Raw genomic sequence first — 15,458 nt, 5'->3', positions numbered from 1 at the left:
AAAATAGTATTTTTTTTCAAAAACAAAATCTCTTTTTTAACATACATGTTTCAATGTTCAGCTCCTGTACAAAATTTCGTCCAGAAATAGTATTTGATGTGCTCGTGGTTTTTTCGATACTCTAAAAATCTCATTTTCGAAGCATCTTGGTGCTTGTTTTTTTACTCTCCAAAGCATCACAAATGTGATATCTTCAAGAAAATTTATAGGCAGGGAAACACATTCAGGAATGTTTGTCTACAAAATTATCAGAATATTGCGTCTTTTTTCCAACCACATGAGAGAGGCAAAGCACGAGGAGAAACTGCTTACCCCCACCCTCTACCGGCAGAGCCACTGGTCCCTGCCTCCATCAGCCACTCCGGCGGTGGCTGGGTGTGGGATCTCGACGTTCGGCTTCGACCGGTAGTTAGGGTTGGCCTCATTTTTCGTGGGGCGTTGCTCGGGTGGAGGTGGCTGCGCTGCGTTGCAATAGGCCACAACGGCTTCTCCTTCACCACAACGTCTTTCAGGGCATCGGATCAAAGCTGACTGCTTGGTTTTCTCGTCGCTTGCGTGCTACGGTGGGATTGTTTGTGGACCTCAGGCCTGATTGCTTTGGCTGGTGAATGTGTATTTTGTCGTGCTCACATGGTGCCAAGCCGACGATTCCAAATGGCGGTGATGCATCGCCGGTTTCCCCCATCTCCAGCGTGCTAGTCTCTGACCAAAGATGAAGACTTCTCGCGCCATGAGTCTGTGCACATATCCAACGATTTCACCAGGTCCGGGAGTGGGCGGCGGCGTGCCTGAATCTCATGTCGGTGCCTGCGTCTCATGTCGGTGGATGCGGTGCCTGCATCTCATTTCACAATCTTCATTCTTTATGGGTCTGTTGTACCATTGGTTATTGCAATCTAGTCCTCGGTCTTCCATGCAAAAAAAATCAGAATATTTGACTTTCTTTTGCTATTTTTGGGAATTTTTTGTTCACACATATGCATTTGAACCTTGGAGGAGAATGGTACTTTCCCCTAGGAATCCATTTTGTAAAGGATTGGTGAACTATTGCAAAGGGACTTCCTAGGAAACAAATTTCCGTAAGAATTACCTTTTCCTAAGAATTCCATTGAACTACAATTTAGGGCCTTTTTGATTCGCATGATTCTAAAAAAAATACAAGAATAGGAAAAGTATAGGATTAGTGGCATATCCTCTTAAATTCAATAGGGTTAGAAAATGAGTGTTTGATATCACAGAACAAACAAAGGCATTGTAAAAAAAAGGTTCGAGTGATGTTAGATTTCGTATGAAATGTAGTACAAAAGATTACAAGGAACAATCCCTGTGGAATCCAATCATACGAATCAAAAGACAAGGAGTTCAATCCTCCCAAAATCCTACGGAATTCCTATGAATCAAAGGAGCCCTTAATTTTAATGCTAAGCTTTTAGGATTTTACTTGAATTTTTCATTTCATTTGCATTACAAATGAAACATCACATCGGACACACCACCACTCGTAGCAGCTGAATCAAAGAGTAGCGAGAGGGTTTTAGGGTTTATGGCACACTCCAATATGGGGTGACCTTTTCATTATATAGAGATACATAATAGTAATGTACAATACAATTACACGTGGGGCCCAATATATACAGAGTCTAACACCCTCGTAGCAGCTGTATCAAAGAGTAGCAAGAGGTGAAGTGACCGACCCAAATTCGTACCACCAGCACACCGTGCCAAAAAACAAGAGAAGATGAGAAACCGCAGCTGGGCCCCGCGGAGGGAGGGAGGAAGAAAACAAAACGGGAGGACAGTGAAAAACCATCGGGAGTACTGTATGAGCCGGTGGGGTGGTGGAGGAGAGAGACGCAGCGGAGGCGGAGCGGAGCTGACCACGACCGTACTCCTCTCCCCATCTCTCTCACGCCACACCACACGGACAATAAGAAAAACTTTTAGTGGCCCGAGGCAGGCGGCAGACTCTGCAGCGCAGCCGAGGCAGCACAAGCAAAGCGAGCAAGCAAGCAACGCCCAGGCGCGGCGCAGACCAGACCTCCTCTGCCCCTACCCCTGCAGAGCCACCAAAGCAAGCAAGATCAGAAGAGATAGAGAGTATAGAGAGAGCGAGAGAGATCATCACGCGGCACAGCGACCCCTCCCTCTCTCTCCTCCCTCGACACATAGAGCCAGCCGCGTAGCAGCCAAGGCAGCGGGAGACAGGTCTTCGGTCTCGGCGCCGCGTGCTCGCCGCCCCCCACCCCACTCCCTCTCCTCCCCCGCCCCCCTTGTCTGCCGCCTGTCGGAGGGGACACGCGCGCGCGCACGGGCCTGGGACGACCGGCCTGCCCGCCCGCCCGCCTTTCCTCCGGCCTCGACGCGCGGCCATGCGTGGTGCTCTCTGAGCCAGCAGCTCTCGCCGGCGGAGGCCAGGTGATCCGGTCTGTTCGTTCGTTTGTTTGGTCGCCGCGCGTGCGTGCGGAAGATGATGAAGATGGAGCGGCAGCAGCAGCAGCCGCCGGCGCCGAGCGCGGCCGCCGGGTCGGCGGTGACCGTGGCGGTGCCGGGCGCCGGATGCGAAGGTACCCCAACTACCGATTCCCTCCCTCCCTCCCCTGCATCCCCTCTTCCGTCCAATGGCATGGCGGTTCGGCCTCGGAGACCAGCCAACGGTGGCGTTGTCCTTTTTGCTGTCTGCTCCTTCCCCTCTCGCGTTATTGCGTCAGGGGGATCGGAAAGCCTCCTCCCTTTTCTCCGGCGGCCTCTTCTTTCTTGGCTCTTCCAGGTCCCAAAGGTGACGCGATCTTTTCCCGTGCGAGCCCGCACATGGGGTTTCGCTGCGTGTTCTCCGGTTTGTCGGGGGGTTTATTTAGAAAAGCAAGTTGCTGGACCTTGGCTGCTGGCTGCTCGCCGGCGCCGGAGACGAGCGTGCTGTGTTTTTCTTCTATTCTTTTTGCTGTAGCGCTGCATTTGGGCCTCTCAAAGGTTGGAAAAATTACGGAGAGCCGCCATGTGCGGTGTCGTTCCTGTAACGACAGCCAAACAAATGCCACTCCGAAACAAGTAGCAGTGGCGGCGACGGCCGTCGCCGGCGGCATGTGCCAAGAAGGCGACGGAGCCGGATGCATTTAGTTCTCCGTGTCAACAAGAAATTGGTGGCGAAGGCTCGTCTTTTCTTTGGTTTATTACTGATGGACTCGGTGGTGTGCAGGGGAGAAGAAGGCGCCGGCGATCAACTCGGACCTGTGGCACGCCTGCGCCGGCCCGCTGGTGCAGCTCCCGCCGGCAGGCAGCCTCGTCGTCTACTTCCCACAGGGCCACAGCGAGCAGGTAAATGCCCGTTTCTCTTCCGTCTCGCCATATGCTTTCTCCAGATTATTCTGTCTAGTGATGTCTGTCTGTTAGCTCTTTGGATTGATTCCTCCCTTTTGATTGACCCTTCGATCGTCTTCTTGCTGCCGATCAAGATCAAGTATTTAATTGTCCGATTTGAGTCTTCTCAATAGTAGCAAAATTAGGTTCTCATTTTTACAATTTTTAATTGGCGCCGTCTGAGCTGTGTTCCTGTGTGGCCAAGGTTCGTTTCTGCCATCCTGAACTTGTTGCTGAGAGAGTTATCTCTGGCGATTCGATGCGCGGTGCTCCATTTCGTTGGGTGATGGTGGTGTGAGTCATGGTTATCCTTGTTCTGATTTGATATGATGTGATGTTTTGCTGTTAATTTGAGTGTTGAGAGACACTTCCCATTTTCTCCCCCATCAGATCACTATTTCCAGGAATGATTCTTGCACAACTTTCTTAAAGCACCTATATTCTGTTCCCTAAAAATCCCTTGATTCACCCATTGATGATGATTTTTTTGCTGGTTCAGTTATACCATTACTGCCCTCTTGATATCCAATTTTTTCTTCAGTTATACAGGCATATGTGATGGTGTATTCTTATCAGTTAGTCAGTTGGTTGCTACCTGTACTATAGTTTGCTCTGTTTGCTGCCGATTTTAAGCTTGTGGCCAAAGTGGTTGGGGAGGATTGGGGCCTACCGGCCCCCCTCTTTTATGGGCTTCTGGTGTGTTGCACCATTCTCTTGCTCTGTTTGTCTGGTGGATGAAGCAACCGAGTACCCTTCGAATTCTTGCATTGATTGGGTGGTGGTGCTGCTGGGAGCATTTAGTAGTATGTTCTGCTGCACCTTTCTTGCATTTGGCGCTGGGGTGAGCATGTTCTGAGCAAGTCTGGAGGATTGGGGTGATGGAATGCTTGGATTAGGAAAGGATTCCCTACGTGGGGAAGATAGTGCCGGGATGGAGGTGCCTAATTCTGTACTGGCGATTGGTTCCCCTTTCGGCTCGATGAGGGGGAAGGGGAACTGTTTTCGGCATGATTGGAAATGGCCTCATAGCACTTGTTTCTACTTGCTGATTTTTTTTTTACTTTGTATATATCATATAATAGAAATCTCAACTTGAGCCTTACGATTTTTTAAACCCATTATATACATGATAGTACTGATGTTGCAGAAAGAAAAATAATAGTTAGGCGGTATATTTTGGATTTGGAAGTGGAGCATGGCTTAACAGAACCTTGATTCCCTCTGTGGTTTCATTTTGTTTCGCCCCATTGGAAGTTTACGGTTCGAAGAGAAAACGGAAAAAAAAAACTTGCAATTTATGGCAATGATATTCAGGGTGTGATGTGAAACTATTCTTCTTCCTGTGGGTTGCTGTCGGTTTCAGTTTCTGGTCCTACTAGTATCTCCTCCATTGAATTTATGATTATATTTAAGTTGCTTCGATCTGGGACTTAAGCATGTTCCATTTGGCAGGTTGCAGCTTCTATGCAGAAGGATGTTGATGCCCATGTTCCAAACTACCCAAACCTTCCATCCAAGTTGATCTGCCTACTGCACAATATCACTTTACATGTAATCCACTGCCACATGCCTATATTTTTTTCTCTTTCTGCTTGTAATCATGTATACTAAAATGATTTCTATTTGTTTTCAGGCTGACCTAGAAACAGATGAAGTTTATGCACAAATGACTCTTCAGCCAGTTACTTCAGTAAGTACCTGAGCCCATTGTTGTTTGTTATCAGAACTTCCCTATGCTAACAGGGTTATTTGTATTTTGATCGGTTTGAACTATGATCAGTATGGAAAGGAGGCGCTGCAGCTATCAGAGCTAGCTCTCAAACAAGCAAGGCCACAGAATGAGTTCTTCTGTAAGACACTGACTGCTAGCGATACAAGTACGCACGGAGGCTTCTCTGTACCTCGCCGAGCTGCAGAGAAGATATTTCCACCTCTTGTATGTAAAGATTGGAGACTAAATTCATTTGCTTTACCTTACGTATCCTTCGCCCTTCTAATTAACTTGTTGTTGCTTTGTGTTCTTCTAGGACTTCTCAATGCAACCACCCGCTCAAGAGATACAGGCTAGGGATTTGCATGACAACGTGTGGACATTCCGTCACATATATAGGGGTAAGAAGTTTCAGCATTGTGGACATCTTTCCTGCTGCTAAAGGATCTCTATTGCCTACATCTAAACATCTAATTTTGTTGTTACTCAATAGTGAACATTGTTCACTTCTAAATACTGTTGATATGAACTTTTTGTATGTTTACATGTGTATTATATCCATACAACTGGCTGGAGTCTCTTTGTGTATTACAGGTGTATTTAGTCATAATTGTTTTATATTGTAACAGGTCAGCCAAAAAGACATCTCCTTACGACTGGCTGGAGTCTCTTTGTGAGCGGGAAGAGGTTATTTGCTGGAGACTCTGTCATTTTCGTTAGGTACAGCACATCTTCTAATAATATATCTTTGAAGTTTGAACTAATGAAGTAGTTCTGTTATTATTTGCACTTCCAGAAATCTTTTCCTGCTTATAATTACTTGTTGTAAAACTGACGGCGACTGTCCCTTGTTCCTTTTTTCAACACGTTTGTAGGGACGAAAGGCAGCAACTTCTACTAGGAATCAGGCGTGCTAACCGACAACCGACTAACATATCATCATCTGTCCTTTCAAGTGACAGCATGCATATAGGGATTCTTGCTGCAGCAGCCCATGCTGCTGCCAACAATAGCCCATTTACCATCTTTTATAACCCCAGGTCAGTTCTGTGACTTTCACCCCGTATTAACTGCTGATTAGCTCAGTGTTGGTGAATCATGCTGGTATTTCAAACCATGACATCCAAACTGTATATTTTCAGGGCCAGCCCTACTGAATTTGTTATCCCATTCGCTAAGTATCAGAAGGCTGTCTATGGTAATCAATTATCGTTAGGTATGCGCTTCCGCATGATGTTTGAAACTGAGGAATTAGGAACGAGAAGGTATTTTATTGCTCATTTTAATTTTCTGTTTCAAGTTGTTGGCTACATATTTTTTTGTATGTTCCTTTTTCAAGAAAGATTCATGTAAATCTTTCCATATATATTTTATGATTAGCTTAGTGGTTTGTTGATGCTTTTACTTAATGAGTAGACTGCGAGCGGTCCTTCCAATTTTTCAACCTTTTAGTATCTGACATATGTTAGCATGTTGCAGGTACATGGGCACAATAACTGGCATAAATGATTTAGATCCTGTAAGATGGAAGAATTCTCAGTGGCGCAATTTACAGGTTGGTTTAGTAGTTAGATTGGGTAGCATTGTTTTGCGGCACCCACCCCTTTCTGCTGCTGATCCAAGAACTTTTCATTAAACAGGTTGGTTGGGATGAATCTGCAGCAGGTGAAAGAAGGAACCGAGTTTCAATCTGGGAGATTGAACCGGTCGCTGCTCCATTTTTCATATGTCCGCCTCCGTTTTTTGGTGCAAAGCGTCCCAGACAACTAGGTAGACCTGGGATTACCTCAACGCCACTTATTTTGTATCTTCTAAATTACCATTTGATAGAGTTGTTCATCCTGGATGTCAATAGTTAAATCATGTTACATTTTCACTGTACAATTGGGAAAGTAGGCCTGCACCAGAGGTGGTGGGTGTGTGGCATGTAGTGTTATATTGTATATGCATGTATATCTCTGATACGTTCGTCTAGATGCCCTAATTTAAAGCTAGTACTTGCCTTTTTGCAAAGAACATCATCACCCTGTCCCTTTAATCCTTGAGATAAGTAGCTAGGAGTTTGTGATCCTCGGGAAAACAATGATGTTTGAGCTTTAGAGAATCTATCAGACTACCATTCTTGTTTTCATACATGGATCAGGCATCCATACCATGAAAACATATTTATGAGGGAGCATTATAGCTAGACAAGCCATTATTTTATTGGAGTCCGAAATGGTTCTGGATAATCTTCTCATCTAAGTGTTTTATTGAACTGGTCTTATGCATGCTTATAAATTGATCCCAATTATGTACTTACAGATGACGAGTCCTCGGAAATGGAGAATCTCTTAAAGAGGGCTATGCCTTGGCTGGGTGAAGAGATATGCATAAAGGACCCTCAGACGCAAAATACCATAATGCCTGGTCTGAGCTTGGTTCAGTGGATGAACATGAATATGCAGCAGAGCTCCTCGTTTGCAAATACAGCCATGCAGTCCGAGTACCTGCGGTCAATAACCAACCCCAGTATGCAAAATATTGGTTCCGGTGATCTGTCGAGGCAGTTGTGCTTGCAGAACCAGCTTCTGCAACAGAACAACATGCAGTTTAATACGCCCAAACTTCCTCAGCAAATGCAGCCGAACAATGAGTTGTCCAAGGCAGCCCTTCCATTGAACCAGAATGGTGCGAGCATCAAACCAGAAGAACAAACTCAAGATGCCAGCAACTTCCAGAGGCAACAACAGTCCATGAACTATGCCCTTCCTTTGAGCCAAGCTCAAACCAATCTTGCCCAAGCTCAGGTCCTTATACAGAGTCAGATGCAACAGCAGCAGCAGCAGCCACATATATCTCAAAATCAGTTGCCAGCCGTCAGCCAGCCGCTCCTGTCCCATCAGCAGCAGCAACATCATCATCAGCAGCAGCAACAGCAACATCAACAACAAGAACAACAACATCAACAGCAGCAGCAGCAGCAAAAATTTCTACAGCAGCAGCAGCTTTTACTTCAGCAACAACAATTGCAACAACATCAACATCAGTTACAACAACAGCAACAGCAGCAACTCGGTAAGATGCCTGCGCAGCTACCAAATCTGTCAAATCAGCAGCTGCAATTATCGGATCAGCAGCTTCAGCTTCAACTCCTGCAAAAGCTACAGCAACAGCAGCAGTCATTGCTGTCCCAACCTGGAGTTACCCTTGCGCAATTACCTCTGATCCAAGAACAGCAAAAGTTACTTATGGATATGCAGCAGCAGCTGTCAAGCTCCCATTCACTTTCCCAACAGCAGATGATGCCTCAACAAAGCACAAAAATTCCATCACAGGTAGCATCACTGCCACCACCCATGCAGCCAGATACTACACACCAGAAGCTTCCACAGAAGCAAGCTCTGCCTGCAGACACCTTAGAAGCTGCCATTCCTACGACCACATCACATAAATTCAGTTCAGCAAATGGAAGCCCTTTGAGGATGCCTGGTGCTACACATTCTGTAGTTACGGAAGAAATCCCTTCTTGCTCAACATCCCCTTCCACTGCTAATGGTAATCATCTTCTACAACCAGTCCCTGGTAGGGACCAGTACTCCAGCATGATCAACACGGAGAAGGCACCTCACTCAACTGCTCCTATGTCAGTTCCAAGCTCCCTTGATGCTGTCACCGGAGCTCAGAGAATGACAAAGGAATTGCCAAAGTTGAATTCCAATGTAAAGCAAAATATGATGCCTTCAAAATTACCGAATGGAGGAGCTGGTCCCCAAAATTTTGCGAACAACGCACCCCCGACAGACTATCTAGAAACAGCTTCTTCAGCAACTTCAGTTTGGCTTTCCCAGGCTGATGGACTCCTACATCCAAATTTCCCCATGACCAACTTTAGTCAGCAGCAGCTGTTCAAAGATGCACCTCCAGATACCGAAATTCCTGCTGAAATTCCAAGCAATAATGCATTGTTTGGAATTAGCAATGATGGGCACGTGGGCTTCCCTATGGTAACTGATGACTTCCTGACGAATGGGATTGATGCTGTCAAGTATGAAAATCATATCTCTACAGACATTGATAACAACTATAGAATACCAAAGGATGCCCAGCAAGAGATATCATCCTCCATGGTTTCACAGTCATTTGGTGCGTCAGACATGGCGTTTAATTCAATTGACTCTGGAATCAACGATGGTGCCTTCTTGAACAAAAGTTCTTGGCCACCTGCTCCTCCAGTAAAGAGGATGAGGACGTTTACGAAGGTTAGTGCTTTCCCTTTTCTTTCACCTGAATCTTGAATGCTACTTTCAGTGCATTATTATCTTTTAATTTTCAGTATGGTTGTCCTATGAAATAAACAGGAGACCTATTTTGATTACCATGATAACATAGTTGGAAGATGAAAATCATGAGATAGTGAACTATAAACCAAATGATCAATCTCCGTTCACTAAGTTCTTAAATGTTACAAAAACAATCATATGAGGAACATGAATCACATAATTAGTCCTATGTAAATTGTGTTCTGCCTGTGATGAAGAGCAGAAGACTAGAGAGTTTGGTTCTCTTTACCAAGGTACACTCAAGGTGTAAAATGTGAACTGTCATGTGTGGAAGATGATTATGTTCACATTTGATTTGTGTACGCATGATTCATGAGATGCCGGTTGAGATTCTAATAGAAGCAAAATGAAGTTTTAGCATGCATATGTGTGCCTTTTCTTATTAATAGCAGTAGCCGGCTAGCTGTTGCTGTAATATCAGGGTAGCTAAATCTACACTCAAGCATTGATTTCTTTCTAATATTCATGAGTGCCTTTCCTGTTGCATCTTTGCCTAACCTAACGGTCTCTGTAGGTCTATAAACGTGGAGCTGTGGGCCGGTCTATTGACATTAGTCAGTACGCTGGATATGAGGAACTAAAGCATGCACTGGCTCGAATGTTTAGCATAGAGGGGCAACTTGAGGAACGACAGAGGATTGGCTGGAAACTTGTCTACAGAGATCACGAGGATGATATCCTGCTTCTTGGCGATGATCCTTGGGAGTAAGTTCATCTGTCTTCCCGTTTATGCTTGCGTGAACTATTTTTGACTAAAGAATGCCATATATTTAAATGCCTCCAAAATAATATAGTAGTCAATGTTGTAAAATACTAGATAGCAATTGGTAGTGACAATGTGAAATCTGGCCTACTAGAATGATGAATCGCAAGAAATGCGTACACAAGATTGAGCTTGTGTTGATTATGGACGCTTGCACATATTTTTGCCCTAATAACTGTGGGTGTTATGTTGGTTGTACAGGGAGTTTGTGAACTGCGTGAAGTGCATCAGGATCCTTTCGCCTCAGGAAGTGCAGCAGATGAGCTTGGACGGCGATCTGGGGAGCAGTGTTGTTCCCAACCAGGCATGCAGCAGTTCGGAGGGTGGGGGCAATGCCTGGAGGGCTCGCTGTGACCAGAACTCCGGCAACCCTTCCACCGGTTCATATGACCAGTTTGAATGACCTAATTTACCAGTCTATACACACCAACGGTATCGGTCTAAGTAGACATCGACCGCTGGAATGACCGGAGAAGGCTGTGCGGCGCCAGGATGTTGTAGATTCTGTCAGCTTACATCCGGGAGCGCAAGCGGCTCATTGGATCAGTAGTGTTCTGTTTATATGTGTAGTTGTTACAAGAAAGGAAGTAGGCATGAGTAAATGAAGCTTACCTAGAGTTGGAGAGGGTTAGGGGGAATATTTTGTATTATTGGAAAGGCAAGTTCTGTGGTAGTAACCTGATGCTTCCTCTGTTGTGAGGAAATTCTTCAGATCTGCATGAATCCCAAGCTATTATTTTTTTACCCTGCAATTCATTACTTTGATGTCTGATGCCATCTGAACGAGGTGCAGAAAACCCAACCTAACAGAATTTGAAACAGCATTTGCACTGAGTGAGTGATCATTCAAATAATTGATGGCCGATTCCTTGAGGATTTCGACATTTCTATAAGAAATATGTCAGGTTAGGCACTTGCATGAAAAATGGGAATTTTTGGGCCAATTTCAATGCCAGAAAATTGCTGATGTTCTTTTCTCTGGCATATATAGGGCACAATCTCAAACTTTGGTTCAATGTTGATAGGGATGTTAATGGCGCAGACGAAAACAGAAGAAAGGCCACCAACCAATAGCAGAATATAAGATGACGAAAACAGAAGAAAGGCCACCAACCAATAGCAGAATATAAGATGGTTTCGTTTTGCTTGTACAATCATGCATTAACAGCACATATTTCATCTTGATTCTAGCAGAAAAGTTTTTATTGTGATACACATCACTACTTGGATCATCAGGGGTCTCACAGAAGAGATTGTATTTGAATTTGTTTCAGTGAGAATGATCCTATAAAGATCTTATTCACAAATCTGAGGATATAAACTGTTTCGGATAACGCTATTACAGCACACTGATGAATCAGTTCTTCATGAAGAACAATCCTAACTCAACTCTCGACCTGGGTTCCTGATTCAGGTTGTTCGTGCTCGTGCATGAAAGACTGATAGGTCTCGACCCGGGTCTTCGGTTCGGGCCGTTCGAGTCCGTCCATGAATCCGAGTGTCATCGTTAGGAAATCCTTCATGTGAACCCTCTTCCACTCCTATAGACAAACACATGGTTAGTACGCAAAAAAAAAAAAATCCCCACAAATAGTGGCACCGAGCAGTTTATCACAGAGTAAATGCATCAATAGGCTACAATCACAGAAACATTTTGTTCTCAAATGGGCAGAAGGTGGTGGTAGTTGCGAAGGGGGCGTCAGCCCTCTCTGCTGAATACCAACATAAACGGCGTTAACATTTGCTTTCAGCAGCAAAATGACCTACATGAGCTCATCATAAATACTGTGCTTCAATGTGGTCATTAGCAGAATCTTATGGGGCAAACATTTTTATTGCGTTTCTTCTGTCGGAACTCATAACTTCGGTGAAATCTATCAACATTTATAATAACAATAAATGTGTTCATTCCAAAAATCAAGTGTGGGACTGAAAGAATTGAAATCAGATGCATCAATAGACCACAATGAAAAATTGGACACCCTCACCTCGAAATCCCATTCACCATACAGATCTGGATCCTCTGCATCACTCCATACATAAGTGTCAGCATGCATTGTCTCTGAAGTATCCTGTAAGGCCAAACTTTCTTTGAGCAAAACCATCTAAAACGACAAGTCAAACAGTTTCTGATAAAAACAAGACCATGAGCAATGGGTCACTTGAGTTGAAAATAAACTTACGGTTAGTGATATCTGAACTCTTCTCCTTACATACTCAAAATCCTCAAATGCATCCAAGACAATGAGTTCCGCGTCAGAAATACCCATGATAACCTGCAGAGCAGTAAGCATAAGTAGAGAAAGGGTGTAACTGGGACTCACAGCTAAATGATTGGCCGCATTGCAAAAAGAGAAAAAACTATACTCCAAGCCAAGTGAGAAATTGACTTCACAGAAACAGAGGCAGTTACTACAACAATTTCATGGTTCTAAAATCGTGTGTGTTTCTAAATTTAGTGACAAGAGTAAATGCTGGATCACACAGAATTAGGCTTGACCAACTGTCTGACCAAAGCAACTTCTAAGAATGAGAAGCTTGTTCTGCACCCAAACTCCCCCAAAATTATTGACTTAACAACATTAAATTGTAACTAAAACTCCAGCACTTTGATATTCTGGGGTGAAAAGCCTGAGAAACCACACGCATGTAAAAGCAGAGAAAAACCATATGCTCTGATGACAGCGGTGGAACTAAGGGAATAGGGTACAGCCAACTGAGAAAATTATAGGCTTATTAACAAATCTGTAAATGCTGAATAATGATAAAAAGGAAAAAAGATAAATAGCTGAGCTCCGTAAAACAGTTAACAAACCTTTCCAGCAACTTTCTTGCTTTCAACAGGTAGGATTGCTGGATAAATACGATCCTTGACGTTAAACCTATGGCTGAAATGAATTGCATCTGATGTCAAAACTTAACTCACAACCTGGAAGTAAATAAATATGGATGGAGAACTAGAGTAACGTAAAAAAGAGCTCTAGTTCAAGAGTCAAATTACAACAGGAAGAACAGCAGATCATCTTTGTGCATGTTAATTGCTCAAGGCAGTTTGTTACCAGTACGAGCACAAGAAACCTTGTCGATTCCAAAACCTAGAATGGAAAACGGTGCTGCCATAACACGGCCAAGTTAGGCTTATGCTTTTTTTTTCGATAAAGAAGTTAGGCTTATGCTGAAATCCTGAAAATTCACTTACAACTGATGTGCAATTTTTACAAAGGAAATCGGCTACCGATATCCCATTAAGAGTTGAATTCACTACTGATTAGAAATCCATTCATTTGTCAGACAAGTTAGTTCCCAAGTTTAAGAGCTATGGAGATCCATTTATCAGTTTCCACTGTTCTTGTGTATTTAGACATACAGTCACTAAAGCTCCTATCTACATACGAATTCGTTGTTTATGCCGCATATTGGATATCCAATGGATTGCGATCATTCGAACAATCCCTGCAAGTTTGCAATTGCAACCGATGAACGAGACTAGTGGTTGGTACTACCGGCTAATCAAAAACATGATCTCCTCGCCACCAACTCCAAAGCACCTCTGCTCTGTTCCGTGAACAAACGTAACACGAGAAGCGAGAGCGGAGGCCAGAGAGGAATAACTGAGCGGAGCCACCAAGGATGGGAGAGGGAAAGGGGCTAGCGTGCGTGCGTACTGGTTGGCGAGGAGCGCCGGGGAGGAGGCCGGGATGCGCTTGAGGATGGCGCTGACCACCTCGTCTGCCATGAGGCTCCCGTACACGAACACGCTGTGCGCCCCGCCCGCGGCGGCGGCGGCGGCGGCAGGGGGCGTCGCCGCCATGGTCTCGGGAGCAGGGGGAGGAGTGGGGTTCGGTGCTTGTTGCTGACACTTGGCGTGGCCCAGAGGGATACGTACGACCGAGCTCAGGTTGTGGTGTGCTGTCAACCGAGCGTGAGCGGGCACAGCGAGCGCGCCCTATAAATACATCATCTTCCAAAAATAATACGGCTGCTCTGGATGGAATAATTTTCAAAGTTTTTTTTCGTGTGTGTAGAAAATAACCCATGCATTTTTTGTGTGTGAAAGTTTCTGATCATGTTTTCTACCTAGCAAAATGAGAGGCCTCGTGGTCTTTTTTTCTTCTTCTATTCCCGTGCCTTCTCTCTTTGAATCTATGCAAAGTATTTTTTTCCAGATAATTTCTTTATTCCACAAGCCATCTTTCTGCACCCGCGATACCTTAGGAGAGAATGCGATAGTCGCAATCTACCCTGTCCCTCGTGTGGCCACGACCCGCGGGCCCCTCTCCCTCCGCCTGCTAGTTCGGCCACGAGAGGGGGCGAAGTCCTCGCTGTTTTTAGTTTGGTGGTGGTAGGGTTAAGTTTTGGGTCTTCAGTCGATGGCGAGACAATTGGGTTGTTGCCGGCTTGGAATAAGTCCAACTCACCTCGCGAGTGTGCTTTTTGGCATCGCTGGGAGGCGTGTGAAGAGTGGTGTGTCCCCAGATTTGAGTTTTTTTTCCTACAAGTTTGTCTTAGTGGTGCTAACACACAGAGCAAATGGCGTGGCTGTGTGTCTTCGCCCTTTGAGAAAAACTCTTCTCATTTGTAGGTAATTTTTTGCTGTACGCACTCACTTTTTACATGGTTTATGCTACACTGAACGGAGCACCAACCGTTGTTCAAGGCGGCCTGTATGCGGTTGGAGCGGGTAGCTAGGGAGGGTTTTACCCAACATAATCTCTAGATCGGTCCACCACCTCCTTTGACATAGACATAGTGTCGGTCCTATATGACCACTTTGCGGATATGTTGATTTTTCTATTGCCAAACTTTTGGCGATTGTGTGTATATTAGTTATGCAGAGGCCAGACGTTGCTCATCATGCTTTGTATTCTCTTGATGCTATATTTTAAGTTAATCAGAATGGTTCTACCTTATGAGGAATCAATACCCTATGTTTAACATGATGTGTGTTTTCTTAAACAAAATAATTATTTCAGTCAAAGGTAATGTCTCCACCGAACAGTGAGGCAAGGCAACAATGGTAATCCGCTGTTTTACTTGGTGTTCCTCTAACATGAAAATAATGCAGTCTGAAGGAGCACCATATTTTGGCCAATGCACTAATGACCACGTGAAGATCAGTAGCCGTCACGTTAAAAATGACCACTGAATTAAAAGGTCCATGCGGATGGGGCGAATCAAAGAGGACCTGCTCGTTCTCGAGCTGAAAAACTGAGCCAGTTGCGGTCTGAAATGACCAATCTCCTTGCGAAGATAGACTCGTGCAGCATGACGAGATTGTGTTGTCATCTGGATATGATTGTAACGTCAC

General features: G+C 44.7%; 2 protein-coding genes across 2 annotated transcripts; one reads left to right on the top strand and one right to left on the bottom strand.

The window, feature by feature from the left end:
- The first annotated feature begins 1,846 nt into the window (after positions 1 to 1,846).
- Positions 1,847 to 10,861, top strand: LOC109748581 (auxin response factor 19). The gene is made up of 14 exons (XM_020307613.4): positions 1,847 to 2,564; positions 3,194 to 3,312; positions 4,807 to 4,905; positions 4,988 to 5,044; positions 5,135 to 5,290; positions 5,382 to 5,466; positions 5,695 to 5,785; positions 5,941 to 6,105; positions 6,208 to 6,330; positions 6,545 to 6,620; positions 6,706 to 6,835; positions 7,370 to 9,306; positions 9,902 to 10,092; positions 10,352 to 10,861. Exons 1-14 carry the CDS (start codon positions 2,468 to 2,470, stop codon positions 10,551 to 10,553), a joined length of 3,528 nt encoding a protein of 1,175 aa, XP_020163202.1. The 5' UTR covers positions 1,847 to 2,467; the 3' UTR covers positions 10,554 to 10,861.
- A 388-nt stretch (positions 10,862 to 11,249) lies between these two features.
- On the bottom strand, positions 11,250 to 14,080 carry LOC109748585 (AIG2-like protein D). The gene is made up of 5 exons (XM_020307618.4): positions 13,816 to 14,080; positions 12,966 to 13,038; positions 12,334 to 12,426; positions 12,139 to 12,222; positions 11,250 to 11,691 (listed from the first exon to the last, which is right to left on the bottom strand). The coding sequence occupies exons 1-5, from the start codon at positions 13,959 to 13,961 to the stop codon at positions 11,536 to 11,538; spliced, it is 552 nt and encodes a 183-aa protein (XP_020163207.1). The 5' UTR covers positions 13,962 to 14,080; the 3' UTR covers positions 11,250 to 11,535.
- Positions 14,081 to 15,458: the final 1,378 nt, after the last annotated feature.

This window comes from Aegilops tauschii, chromosome 7, assembly GCF_002575655.3.
Source record: "Aegilops tauschii subsp. strangulata cultivar AL8/78 chromosome 7, Aet v6.0, whole genome shotgun sequence".
In the NCBI taxonomy this organism is placed as follows: domain Eukaryota; kingdom Viridiplantae; phylum Streptophyta; class Magnoliopsida; order Poales; family Poaceae; genus Aegilops; species Aegilops tauschii.
The sequence above is the reverse complement of the archived record's forward strand: the minus strand, read 5'-3'. Positions and strand labels throughout refer to the sequence as shown.